The sequence below is a fragment of the Marmota flaviventris genome, chromosome 1, assembly GCF_047511675.1.
Source record: "Marmota flaviventris isolate mMarFla1 chromosome 1, mMarFla1.hap1, whole genome shotgun sequence".
NCBI classification, from domain to species: Eukaryota; Metazoa; Chordata; class Mammalia; order Rodentia; family Sciuridae; genus Marmota; species Marmota flaviventris.
Genome location: NC_092498.1, coordinates 145418751 through 145433188, shown reverse-complemented (window position 1 = coordinate 145433188; position 14438 = coordinate 145418751). Strand labels below are relative to the sequence as shown.

Below are 14438 nucleotides of genomic sequence, written 5' to 3'. Positions count from 1 at the left end.
TTTAGTTCTTTGTATACTCTGGATATTAGGGCTCTATCTGAAGTGTGAGGAGTAAAGATTTGTTCCCAGGATGTAGGCTCTCTATTTACCTCTCTTATTGTTTCTTTAGCTGAGAAAAAACTTTTTAGTTTGAGTAAGTCCCATTTGTTGATTCTAGTTATTAACTTTTGTGCTATGGGTGTTCTATTGAGGAATTTGGAGCCCAACCCCACAGTATGTAGATCGTAGCCAACTTTTTCTTCTATCAGACGGCGTGTCTCTGATTTGATATCAAGCTCCTTGATCCATTTTGAATTCACTTTTGTGCATGGCGAGAGAAAGGGATTCAGTTTCATTTTGTTGCATATGGATTTCCAGTTTTCCCAGCACCATTTGTTGAAGATGCTATCCTTCCTCCATTGCATGCTTTTAGCCCCTTTATCAAATATAAGATAGTTGTAGTTTTGTGGATTGGTTTCTGTGTCCTCTATTCTGTACCATTGGTCCACCCGCCTGTTTTGGTACCAGTACCATGCTGTTTTTGTTACTATTGCTCTGTAGTATAGTTTGAAGTCTGGTATCGCTATACCACCTGATTCACACTTCCTGCTTAGCATTGTTTTTGTTATTCTGGGTCTTTTATTTTTCCATATGAATTTCATGATTGCTTTCTCTATTTCTACAAGAAATGCCATTGGGATTCGATTGGCATTGCATTAAACCTATAGAGAACTTTTGGTAATATCGCCATTTTGATGATGTTAGTTCTGCCTATCCATGAACAGGGTATATTTTTCCATCTTCTAAGATCTTCTTCTATTTCTCTCTTTAGGGTTCTGTAGTTTTCATTGTATAAGTCTTTCACCTCTTTTGTTAGGTTGATTCCCAAGTATTTTATTTTTTTTGAAGATATTGTGAATGAAGTGGTTGTCCTCATTTCCATTTCAGAGGATTTGTCGCTGATATACAGGAATGCCTTTGATTTATGTGTGTTGATTTTATATCCTGCCACTTTGCTGAATTCATTTATTAGCTCTAATAGTTTCTTTGTAGAGCCTTTTGGGTCTGCTAGGTATAGAATCATATCATCTGCAAATAGTGATAATTTAAGTTCTTCTTTTCCTATTTTTATGCCTTTAATTTCTTTCGTCTGTCTAATTGCTCTGGCCAGCGTTTCGAGAACTATGTTGAACAGAAGTGGTGAAAGAGGGCATCCCTGTCTTGTTCCAGATTTTAGAGGGAATGCCTTCAATTTTTCTCCATTCAGAATGATGCTAGTCTGAGGCTTAGCATAGATTGCTTTTACAATATTGAGGTATGTTCCTGTTATCCCTAGTTTTTCTAGAGTTTTGAACAGAAAGGGATGCTGTACTTTGTCGAATGCTTTTTCCGCATCTATCGAGATGATCATATGGTTCTTATTTTTAAGTCTATTGATGTGGTGAATAACATTTATTGATTTCCGTATATTGAACCAGCCTTGCATCCCAGGGATGAATCCTACTTGATCATGGTGCACAATTTTTTTGATATGTTTTTGTATCCGATTCGCCAGAATTTTATTGAGGATTTTTGCATCTAGGTTCATTAGAGATATTGGTCTGAAGTTTTCTTTCTTTGAAGTGTCTTTGTCTGGTTTAGGTATCAGGGTGATGTTGGACTCATAGAATGAATTTGGAAGTTCTCCCTCTTTTTCTATTTCCTGAAGTAGCTTGAAAAGTATTGGTATTAGTTCCTCTTTAAAGGTTTTGTAAAATTCTGCTGTATACCCATCCGGTCCTGGGCTTTTCTTAGTTGGTAGTCTTTTGATGGTTTCTTCTATTTCCTCGATTGATATTGGTCTGTTTAGGTTGTCTATATCCTCCTGACTCAATCTGGGCAGATCATATGACTTAAGAAATTTATCTATGCCTTCACTATCTTCTAATTTATTGGAGTATAAGGATTCAAAATAATTTTTGATTATCTTCTGTATTTCTGAAGTGTCTGTTGTGATATTGCCTTTTTCATCCCGTATGCTAGTAATTTGAGTTCTCTCTCTTCTTCTCTTCGCTAGCATGGCTAAGGGTCTGTCGATTTTGTTTATTTTTTCAAAGAACCAACTTTTAGTTTTGTCAATTTTTTCAATTGTTTCTTTTGTTTCGATTTCATTAATTTCAGCTCTGATTTTAATTATTTCTTGCCTTCTACTTCTTTTGCTGTTGTTTTGCTCTTCTTTTTCTAGGATTTTGAGATGAAGTATGAGATCATTTATTTGTTGGTTTTTTCTTTTTTTAAGGAATGAACTCCAAGCAATGAATTTTCCTCTTAGAACTGCTTTCAATGTGTCCCATAGATTCTGATATGTTGTGTCTGTGTTTTCATTAATCTCTAAGAATTTTTTAATTTCCTCCTTGATGTCTTCTATAACCCATTGATCATTCAGTAACCTATTGTTCATTCTCCAAGTGATGTATGCTTTTTCCTTCCTTCTTTTATCATTGATTTTCAGTTTCATTCCATTATGATCAGATAGGATGCATGGTATTATCTCTACTCCTTTATATTGTCTAAGAGTTGCCCTGTGACATAATATATGATCTATTTTTGAGAAGGATCCATGTGCTGCTGAGAAAAAAGTGTAACTGCTTGATGTTGGGTGGTATATTCTATATATGTCAATTAAGTCTAGGTTATTAATTGTGTTATTGAGTTCTATAGTTTCCTTATTCAACTTTTGTTTGGAACATCTGTCCAGTGGCGAGAGAGGTGTGTTGAAGTCTCCCATGATTATTGTATGGTGGTCTATTAGACTCTTGAACTTGAGAAGATTTTGTTTGATGAACATAGCTGCACCATTGTTTGGGGGATATATATTTATGATTGTTATGTCTTGTTGGTGTATGGTTCCCTTAAGCAGTATGTAGTGTCCCTGTTTATCCCTTTTGATTAACTTTGGCTTGAAATCTATTTTATTTGATATGAGTATGGACACTCCTGCTTGTTTCCGAAGTCCATATGAGTGATATGATTTTTCCCAACCTTTCACCTTCAGCCTATGTATGTCTTTTCCTATCAAATGCGTCTCCTGTAGGCAGCATATTGTTGGGTCTTGTTTTGTGATCCATTCTACTAGCCTGTGTCTCTTAATTGGTGAGTTTAAGCCATTAACATTTAGGGTTATTATTGAGATATGTGTTGTTGTTCCAGCCATATTTGTTTATTTATGTTACTAAACATGGTTTGTTTTCCTCTTTGATTATTCCCCCCCCCTTTACTGTCCTACCTCCCACTGTTGGTTTTCATTGTTATTTTCCATTTCCTCTTCCTGTAATGTTTTGCGGAGGATGTTTTGAAGAGATGGTTTTCTAGCTGCATATTCTTTTAACTTTTGTTTGTCGTGGAAGGTTTTAATTTCATCTTCCATCCTGAAGCTTAATTTCGCTGGAAACACAATTCTTGGTTGGAACCCATTTTCTTTCAGTGTTTGAAATATGTTATTCCAGGATCTTCTAGCTTTCAGAGTCTGTGTTGAAAGATCAGCTGTTATCCTGATTGGCTTACCCCTAAATGTAATCTGCTTCCTTTCTCTTGTAGCTTTTAAAATTCTCTCCTTATTCTGTATGTTGGGCATCTTCATTATAATGTGTCTAGGTGTGGATCTCTTATAATTTTGCACATTCGGCGTCCTGTAGGCTTCTAGAATTTGGGATTCTGTCTCATTCTTCAAGTCTGGGAAGTTTTCTCATATTATTTCATTGAATAAATTGCTCATTCCTTTGGTATGGAGTTCTATACCTTCCTGTATCCCAATGACTCTTAAGTTTGGTCTCTTAAAGTTATCCCATATTTCTTGGATGTTCTGCTCATGGTTTCTTAACAGTCTTGCTAAGCTGTCTATGTTCTTTTCAAGTTGAAATACTTTGTCTTCATTGTCTGATGTTCTATCTTCTAAGTCTTCTACTCTGCTGGTAGTATTCTCAGTTGAGTTTTTAATTTGGTTTATTGCTTCCTGCATTTCTAGGATTTCTGTTTGTTTGTTTTTTAAAACCTCTATCTCCCTGTATAGTTGATCCTTTGCTTCCTGGATTTGTTTGTGTAATTCCTTGTTGAAGTGATCTTTCATTGTCTGATTTTGCTTTCTAATGTCTTCTTTGATACTCCAGATCATCTGAAGCATATATATCCTGAATTCTTTATCTGACATTCCATCTGCTGCAGCTGTTACCTCTTCTAAAGTTGAGTTGACCTGCATTGCTTGTAGTCCTTTCTTTCCTTGTCTTTTCATACTGCTTGCGTTTCTTTCTTCTTGGTGAAACTGTTGTGTTTTTGAAATTTTTCCCCCCCTATATATTTATATTGCTCTTGTATAGTTGAAAAGTCTTCCTTGCAGGTGCGGGCGGGGGCTCTGCTCTGCCCCTCCTCCAATTGGTGTGAGGTGTCTACCACGCCCGCGGACCCCTGGGCCTGATCCGCCGTTCTGTCGCAGGTCTGCCTACCTTGCAGGTGGGGGCGAAGGCTCTGCCCTGCCCCTCCTACCACGCCCGGGGACCGCTAGGCCTGATCTGCAGGTTGGTCGCCGGTCTGCCCACCTTGCGGGCACGGGTGGCAGTTCCGCTCCGCCCCCACTCCAGTTGGGGTCACTTGACCACCACACAGGCGGGCCGCTGGGCCTGATCTGGGCGCGGGCGAAGGCTCTGCTCTGCCCCTACTCCAGTTGGGGTGAAGTGTGTACCACGCTAGCAGGCCGCTGGGCCTGATCCGCCGGTCTGTTGCAGGTCTGCTTACCTTGCTGGCGCGGGCGGCGGCTCTGCCCTGCCCCTCCTACCACGCCCACAGACCGCTGGGCCTGATCTGCAGGTTGGTGGCAGGTCTGCCTACCTTGCGGGCGCGGGCGGCGGCCCCGCTCCTCCCCTCTGGCTCGACGACAAAGCGAGAGAGACCCGGGTATCTGTGACTCACCCTCCCTACCAGGAGACCAACTGTTTCCGTCGCCGCTGGCACCGATGAAGTTCTCTCCTCGGCCGCTCTCCGATGACATCAGATCTCTGCCATGCTGGCATCCCCTGTTCTATGGCTGAATCCCATTTTCTTCTCTTCCAATAGGCGGAGCTGTGCCCTCTGAGCCGAGCTTCTGCCCTCTATGTGCTGACAGAAATCCCTGTAAGGTGGCTCCTGGGAGTCTCTCAATCCTGTTAGTCCAGAGCCCTTTCACTTATCCGGCCCCTCCCCCTGTTCCTCCTCCCAGCCAGCCAGCCAGGTCCTGTTCACCGGAGGCGGTTCCCCAAGGATCTGATTACACTTGCAGCCCCACCGCGTGTCCTATATCCCGAACGATGAACACCCTCTCTGTCATTCATCTAAGCCCCAGTGCTGTGGTGGGGTGATCTGGGAACCAACAGTTTAATTTTTCCGGACCCCTTTGGTGGGCACGCCCCCAGAAACTGGCGGCTAAGATCTTGGGTGTCGCCGCTGGTGTTAAGGGGAGGTGGGGATCTGGAATCCCCTCTGCTTCCCTACAGACATGCCCCTGGAGGGATTCCCGAGGTTTCCTGGCTGCTTGTATCTGGAGGGGGTGGGAGTCACACACCTGCTAATGTGGATTCCGCTGGGAAGGAATTCTGTCGGCGGAAGTCTGGTGATGTCACCTCTCTGCTATGGCGGGCCCCAGGCTCCTTGCCGGAGTGTCCGAAGGGAGGGGTGGGACTGGTCTGTCTCTGGTTGGTTTCAGCTCCCGGTTCGCTATTTCATGAAGGCTTGGCGAGAGACCTCTTCCTAGAGACCCTGCACCGCTCCTGCTGCGCTGCGCCTTGGAGGCTATCCGCCTTGACGCGGGGGCCGCGTGCAGGCAGCCGACAGTCGCCGAGTCGCGCGGGCAGCGGCTGGCGGGTCTGGACCTCTGCGCTGTGTGGGAGATTCACTCGTCTAGCGCAAACTGTCACCTCCAAAAATCCTACCAATTCCCGGCCGGTCTCTCTTTAGTGGAATTTTGCTAGGAGTTTCTCAGCAGGTCGAATCTAAGCGTATCCATGCGTCTCTCTGACCCCGTTGTTGAGGAGGTACTGAAAGCACTGCCTCCCCACTCGCCGCCATGTTGGATCTCCTTTTTTTTTTTTTTTAGTTTTAGATGGACACAGTATCTTTGTTTTATTTTTATGTGGTGCTGAGGATGGAACCCAGTGCCTTCCACACATGAGACAAGCAGTCCACCACTGAGCCACAACCCCAGCCCAATAGTTCATCCTTTTTATGGCTAAATAATATTACATTGTATATGGAGATACCACATTTTGTTTATTCATTCACCAGTTAATGGAAATTTCAGCTGTTTCCACTTTCTGGTTATTATGAATAATGCTGGTATGAACATTTGTGTGCAACGTTTTTATGTAGACATGTTTTCATTTGTCTTGGGCATATACCTAGGAGTTGAATTTCTGGTTCAAATTCTGACTCAGTGTTTTTAAGTTTTTTCTGATGACTCTGCCATGTTACTTCCCTCCTGCAGTGTGGGAGAGTTCCCATTTCTCCATGCCCTCACCAATACTTATCTGACTTTTTTATTACAGCGCTCCTAGTGAGGATGACAATATGTCATCGTGGTTTTAATTTTCATTTCCCTAATAACTAATGATGGTAAACATCTTTACGTGTGTTGATAGACATGTGTGTGTTTCTTGCAGAATTGTCTATTCAGATCTTTTGCCCAATTTTTTCATTTGGGTTACTTGTCTGATTATTGTAAAACAGAGATGCTTTGTGCACGGGTGTGTGTGTGTGTGTGTGTTGCTGGGATTGATCCCAGAGTGTGTGTGTGTGTATGTGTGTGTGTGTGTGTGTGTGTATGTATATGTGTATATATATATATATATATATTGTAATTGGACACAATACCTTTATTTTATTTATTTTTATGTAATGCTGAGGATCAAACTCAGGGCCTCACAGGTGCTAAGCTAGAACTCTACTATTGAGCCACAACCCCAGCCCCAAGATGCTTCTTAATATTAATTTGTATTTAGGGGCTGGGGTTGTGGCTCAGCAGTATAGCACTCACCTAACATATGCAAGGCCCTGGGTTCAATCCTCAGTACCACATAAAAATAAATAAATAAAATAAAGGTATTGTGTCCAATTACAACTAAAAAATAAATATTTTAAAAATATTAATTTGTATTTATATTGCCACCAAAGAGTGCTAGACATCATTTAACAGCAAACCTTATTTTTCTACAGGTACTGAAGATCTTTTTTAAAAGTTGTCAATGAGAGCTACAGTCGACTGGGATATCAAAAAGCAAAGCACTTTCAGTACTGGTCATCATGCGTAAAGGGGTACCAAAGGACCCAGAGATTGCTGATCTGTTCTACAAGGATGATCCTGAAGAACTTTTTATTGGTTTGCATGAAATTGGACATGGAAGTTTTGGAGCAGTTTATTTTGTAAGTAATTTTAAAACATATCATTTAGAAAAATCAGATTTAAAAAGTTGGAATTCTACATATTCTCCACACATACAGCTATTACTTACAAAATATCCTTGATTTTTTTCAAATTAAATGATGTCTGCTGTCATTTATGGTCATCGTGGAAAAGCTAGTTCCAGAATTTGAGGCCTTCTTCAAGGCAGTGGTGGTACAAGGGAGTTGGAAGCTTGAAGTTGAGCCCTGTGTGGTTCCTCAGCATGCCATGCTCTTTCTGCCTCAGGACCTCTGCACATTCTACCCGGCTCACGCAGGAGACTTCACATTTTATCCCCATCCCCCTCCAGTCCCTGTGCATCCCACGGGTTTCAGCTTCTACAAGACAGCATTTATTCTTCTGTCCACCAAATAATCAGGGCTTTTGCTTATGATCTCCTAACTGTGTTTGTATTTCATTGAATATATCACAGTTGTAATTTTATAATGGTGTATAAGATTTTATTCATAACTGTTCCTTCTAAATAATATGCATCATGAGAACAGGGGTTATGTCTGTTTCATTCTTTGTTACACTCCCAGGAACTAATATTTTTTGAGACAAAGTAGGAATTCAATATACACTGGATGGATGGATGGATGGGGTGGGTGGGTGAGAGAGTGGGTGGATAAAGAATCAGAAATGGGGGCTGGGGTTGTGGCTCGGTGGTAGAGCCCCTGCCTGGTATGTGTGAAGCAATGGGTTCCATCCTCAGCACTACATAAAAATAAATAAATAAAAGTATTGTGTCCAACTACAACCAGATAAATAAATAATAAAAAAGGGTCGTAAATGGATAAATGAATGAACAGACAGCTATTCAGAGAAATGGATAAAGGCTTGTTGGTGACAGTTGTGTCAACATGTTAAGTTGGTATTTTAGTTGAAAAGGTACAAAGGTGTCCCCAGTTACATTCCAAGGATGTGACTGTCTCCTGATAATAAAAATGAGAAATATATCAAGAACTATGTAATGTTTTAAACAACCAACAATAAAAAATTTTAAAAAAATGAGAAATAACTGATATGTTAGGGCAGCTCATTTGCCTGAAATTCATTAATTCATTATATAAAATATATTTCTTTAATTAGATAACCTTAGAAGTTTGCTTCATCAAAGTCATGAATGTTTCCTTCAAAGTATTAATCTATTAAAGCAAATAACAAATCAAGTACTGATTACTACCCATTTCTTTTCCAATGCTTTTGTCAAATAACTTCTTAAAATCGAGCAGTATTTGACCATTCCTTTTTAGTGGTCCTTGTTTATGTTCTTCTGGTTGGGTGGATTATCATCAGGGGCTTATCATTCCTTCTAGATGAGAATTTATGAACTGCGTGTTCCACTCTTTCCTTTGCTCTAGCTGACTCTTCAGGCTGAGTTTTCCCTGAGCTCTTCCTCCTTCCCTGGGTCTGCACTCAGCATCACGTTCCTTCTCCTCCTTTGTCCTTCTAGATTCAGCCCCTGTTCAAGTATGTCATCAGGAACTGACTTTCCATGACTGAACAGGGTGATACTTTTCTTCTTAAGACTCCCTCATTAGTCGTTGATCTTAAAATAACATTGAAGACCCAGTTAAAGTCCTATCTTCTTTATTCACGTAGATACTTTTTTAAAGGCATTTTTAATTATAAACATATCATACATAAATCAGTGTGCATAATACACGCACATATATTTCGATATATAATTTAAGGAATAATTAAAAGGTAGGGGCTGGGGTTGTGGCTCAGCAGTAGAGCACTCGCCGAGCACGTGGGAGGTTCTGGGTTCCATCCTCAGCATCACATAAAAATAAACAAATAAAATAAAAGGTATTTGTGTCCAACAAAAACTAAAAAGAAAATATATTTCAAAAAAACGGTCAATCTCAGCCGGGTGTGGTGATGTACACTGCCGTCCAAGCAACTTGAGAGACTGAGACAAGAGGATTGAAAGTTCAAGGCCAGCCTCAGCAGCCCAGCAATTTAGCCAGACCCTGTCTCAAAATAAAAAATAAAAAGAAATGGGAGTGTAGCTCAATGGCAGATCTCCTCTGGGATCAGTCTCAAGTTCTGGGTGTGGGGTGGGAGGGGAGGTAAATCTCTGTGTAAATACCCCAGGGTTAAGAAATAGAATACCACTGCACCCCAGAAGCCCCTTGTGTCCATCTAAAACACATGTTTAACCCACTTACCTTTGTACCTCTAAACAGTGCAATTTGGTTTTGCCTAGTTTTGAACACTTTCAAAATGGAAGCATTCTGTATGTATTCATTTGTGACCTGTTTATCTCATCCAGAGATTATATTCTTTGGTCATCTTTTCCTACTTTCCTTTTGTTTACTTGATAATAAGTTCATCCTCCCTGAGTCTCTCTCAACCAGAGTCACAAAGTGGTCCCAATCTGGTTTGACTCTTTTCTATTTATTTGTATGTGGTGCTGAGGACTGAACCCTGTGCCTCACACATGCTAGGCAAGCATTCTACCACTGACCCACCTCCCCAGCCCGGTATTTGACTCTTTTATTTTAAAAAGCAGCCAGACCTTTCTCAAAGTTTTAATATTTCAGAATGATAACAACAACCCAAGCCTGTTTTGAGGCTCACTAACAAGCCACTTATAATAGGGGCAAACTGAGCTTTACCTTGCAGAGGACCCAGTGACTAAGTCTATTAACAGTAGGTACTAACTATGTGTTATGTGTTGCTAATGATAGGAGAACTTAGGAAGATGCTTGGGAGCTTTGACATGGAAATGTAATCATTAAGTCTGTATGCCTGTATTCAAGTGAACAGTCCAGGCCCATATAAACCCATAAGGCATTAAAAAACAGATTGGAAGGGAATTAATGACACTTCGTATAAAACCTACAAAAAGCCACTTTAACGTTTTATCTATAGTGAACACAGAAAGAGACCCCTTAAAATGAATTTTTCCCACTTGCTGCAGTAGTATTTATGTGATATTCATACCACTGTACTCAAGATCGGCTAGTACCTTACATGGACTACCGCAGGAGCTCACGTTGGTCTCTCTCCACCTCAACTCAGTAAACTTAAAAAAAAAAAAAAATGTAAATCTGATCACTTTCCCCTGCAGGCCTGCAGGGCTCTCCCTTTTTCTTAGGCTAAGACCAAAATTCCACCATGGCCAGCCTGTAAGGTCCTTCTCTATGGTCCTGCTTTCTGCTCTTCTCATTGCTCTAGTTGGCTGATTGCATTGATTGGATCATCCATCCTGGGATTCTGCATAAGCTTTTCTCTCTGGAATGTTTTCCCAACCATTTGCAGCTTCTTGTCTCTTATATGCCCTTCCTCTTTCTTCCACACTGAGCTTAAACACTATGTCTTCAGGGAAGGCTTTCCTGACCTCCCTAAGTCATGTCCTCTAGTTTGGGATCTCAGAAGAGCACATACCTTACTTTACAGCATGTCACAACTGCAGTTTTATATTTGTTTGTTATAATTTTATTTTATTTATTTTTTATTGCCTATCCTACCAGAGGAAAGATAGGTACCCCTGGGTGTATGTACTCCCAATTATTTTTCGGGGGGGGGGGGGGGGGGCCTGTAATCAGGGATTGAACTCAATGACACTCGACCACTAAGCCACATCCCCAGCCCTATTTTGTATTTTGTTTCGAGAGGGTCTCACTGAGTTGCTTAGCACCTCGCTTTTGCTAAGGCTGATCTTGAACTTGTGATCCTCCTGCCTCAGCCTCCCGAGCAGCTGGGATTATAGGCGTGCACCTGGCATTTACTCCCAATTCTATCCCTAGAATTTAGCCCAATACCTGACACATTGTGAATACCTAGTAAGCACTTGTTGAATGAATGAATGATGGAGAACTTGGCATGGCTAACTGGTACTTTTCTTGGATCATAGCCATTCTAGCAAGTCTAGCAACCAATGGTTTTGTACCTAATACTACAATTCTGGTAGATTCTTTGTAGTTTGCAACTTTACACAGAATGATGCCAGCTCTTGCAGAACCAATCAGCTGACAGTATATGGTATACTTAGAAAACAGAAAGTGGTCACTTGCTAAAATATCTGTGTGTGTTTGGATTTACATAGTTAATTCGCAACTTAGCATTAGCAACAATATAGTAAGAAACTTTAAAGAAAAACAAAAAAGGGTTGAGTATGTTCATTTTTTTATTCAGTTGAACACACTGTAAATTTTGTGGGTTTCTTGGGCTCCTTTGTGAGACTCAGCATATCATCCATAATATACCTAGAGCAAATACTTAGGTCTTTTCATCTGGGCATAGTTGCCTTTCGGTTTTAGCAGATGCTCAATAAAGAGGGCAAAAAGAAAATCGCAAAAAGTCATGGCTGGGGAACAGTTAAAATATAAACACATAGTAAGAAAAGAAAATGATCATGAGTTTTCTCTACAGTTGTGAATTCCAGTCTTTTACCTATGAGCCCTGCTATAACTTTATTGGTCCACAGTAATAAGTCATGCAAAGTAGCTTATTTACATCAGGGATATGGCCCTGAAGCAGAGCCCTGTTTTTAGAAGAAAGCCCAAATTACAGAATCTTTTAATGGCTTATTTTTCTGAAAATTTTAAGAAATTTAATTTTAAATCTCTTACATAAATTGAGAGGAAAAGACTATCAGGTGAGGCTTCTATGTGTACTTTAAATGAACTTGTGTCTCTAGTATGATGAAGACAAATAGAGAGAATTATGAGACAAGACAACTTTCACAGATAGAAAAACTGCACACATAGGCATACATAAATGTGTGTATGTAATACATTCTTAACACAAATCATAAGTAATCCTTCAGGTGAAAGTCAGTCTTGGGATTAATCTTGCCTTCTGGTACACTGTTAAATATAGTAGTCACTAGGCACATGTAGCTATTTAAATTTAAGTTAATTAAAATTAAATAAAATTTAAAATTGATTTCTTCAATTACACTAGACACATTTTTTAAATTTTTTTTTTTTTAGTTGTCAGTGGACCTTTATTTTATTTATTTGTATACAGGGCTGAGAATCGATCCCAGTGCCTCACATGTTCTAGGCAAGCACTCTACCACTGAGCCCCAGCCCTTGATATGCATTCTTCCATAATTATTTTCTACATGTAACACTACTGACACTCTTAGTATTTTGCAAAAATAGGATTATAGTGTACATTTATTTTTTTTGTCATGACAATTTTTACATCTTTCCATATTAACACATCCTTATTCTTCAATGATTGTTTCATTATGTAACCACACTGTGTTTATTGAACTGGTTCTCCATTGATGGATATTCTACAAAGTGAAGCCAATATAGACATTTTGGAAAATAGCCTTATTGTTTACTTGTTTCTCTGTGTGTGTGTGTGTGTGTGTGTGTGTGTGTGTGTGTAAAGAGAAGCTGTTCCTTAAAGTTGGGGTGGAAACATCTGTCTGGCCTATCAAATGTTGGAGCATCTTGGAATGGTGATACTCAAGTGTGAGCATAATATTTTGAAAGTCTCAAGTCAAAGAGTTAAACCAACTGAAACGCAGTTATTTCTTTTTATTTTCCTCTCCCCTGTTAACACAGGCCACAAATGCTCATACCAACGAGGTGGTGGCGGTTAAGAAAATGTCCTATAGTGGGAAACAGACACATGAGGTAAGATGAGACAGTTGAATGCCTACACATACTTATAGGAAATAAGTATGAAGTTAACAAAATGATAAGTTCTGGTGTTCTGTGCACAGTAGGGTTACTATAGTTCACAAGGTTGTAGTGTGTATTTCAAAATAACTAGAAAACAAGATTCTGGATGTTTTCATCATTAAGAGATGATAAATCTTTGAGATGATGGGTATGCTAGATACCGTGATTGGACAATTACATTTTGTATATATGTATCAAAACATAACACTGTATTCCATAAATGCATGCAATGATTATATGTCAAATATTTGAAAAAATAAGGCTTACAGAAAAGAAAAGTAAATAAAATTCTCTAAACATTTACCTCCATTCTTTTTCCCCTCTCCTGCTTATGGAGTAAATAATAAAAGTTTCTAATATTCCAGATCAATCAACTATTATCAGAAATAGAACACAGGTGTGTGTAATGGCTTCATTATAATGTCCTCAACAATAGATTTATATTTACACATACTCAAACTGGAGGAATAACACAAGCTTAAATAGCTTCTTTGTTTGTTTAACATTTACCTTATATCCATTTCAAATAATAAAAATAATATTATATATGTATACTTGATAATAAAATACTATTTTCAGCTTCCAAATCAAAATATTTCTTTTCTGACTTCAATAGAAATGGCAAGATATTCTTAAAGAAGTTAAATTTTTACGACAATTGAAGCATCCTAATACCATTGAGTACAAAGGTTGTTATTTGAAAGAGCACACTGCTTGGGTAAGCCAGTCTCTGTTATCTTCCTTTTTTCTGTTAAATTTTCTCTATTATTTATTTGAACTGTACAATTCTCATTCCCATCTCTGTCCCTTAGACTTTTGTTAACACTTTAGAGTGTGTCATGGTATAACTCTCATGAGATTAAATATGATCACCAGCCTTTTAGAAGTTTCATTCTGTACACTCCACAGAGAGATGGGGAAAGTGGACCTCATCTTATAAAGAGGGATTTGTAAAGACAAAATGCAAGGGCTTGCACTCTCATCCTGAACCTTCATCACTGCCATTTCTCATCCCCTACCCCACCTCACCGCAGAACTGGAACTGTGTTTGCCATTGCCGTGACTGAAATGTTTCCTGAACAGAACCTACCATCTGATTAAAGCGAAACTGTCTCTTGTTCCACTCCATCCTCGTGTGTCTTGATATGACTGTATTTCTGTTTTTAAGGCACATTAGGCACCATTTAGAACATGAAAATGCTAAATGTGCTACTTTGTCAGATGGCACATTCTCCCTCAAAGTCCAATTTAACTGTCATTTATTGAGTGCTTACCATGTACTGAGTTCTTTCCTGTACATGGTCGCTAATTAAGGATTGGAATCTTGGTGCCCAAGCAGTATACTAAAACATTTCTGTTCA

General features: G+C 39.5%; 1 protein-coding gene across 4 annotated transcripts in view; it reads left to right on the top strand.

The window, feature by feature from the left end:
- Positions 1–14438, top strand: part of Taok3 (TAO kinase 3) — a 193484-nt gene that overhangs the window by 103757 nt on the left and 75289 nt on the right. For all 4 annotated transcript variants that reach the window (XM_027923219.3, XM_071617055.1, XM_027923220.3 and 1 more), the window contains 3 exons: positions 7195–7401; positions 12958–13029; positions 13694–13795. In XM_027923219.3, the coding sequence (XP_027779020.1) occupies positions 7282–7401; positions 12958–13029; positions 13694–13795 (294 nt within the window). In that variant the 5' untranslated portion in view covers positions 7195–7281. The remainder of the gene's footprint in view (positions 1–7194; positions 7402–12957; positions 13030–13693; positions 13796–14438) is intronic.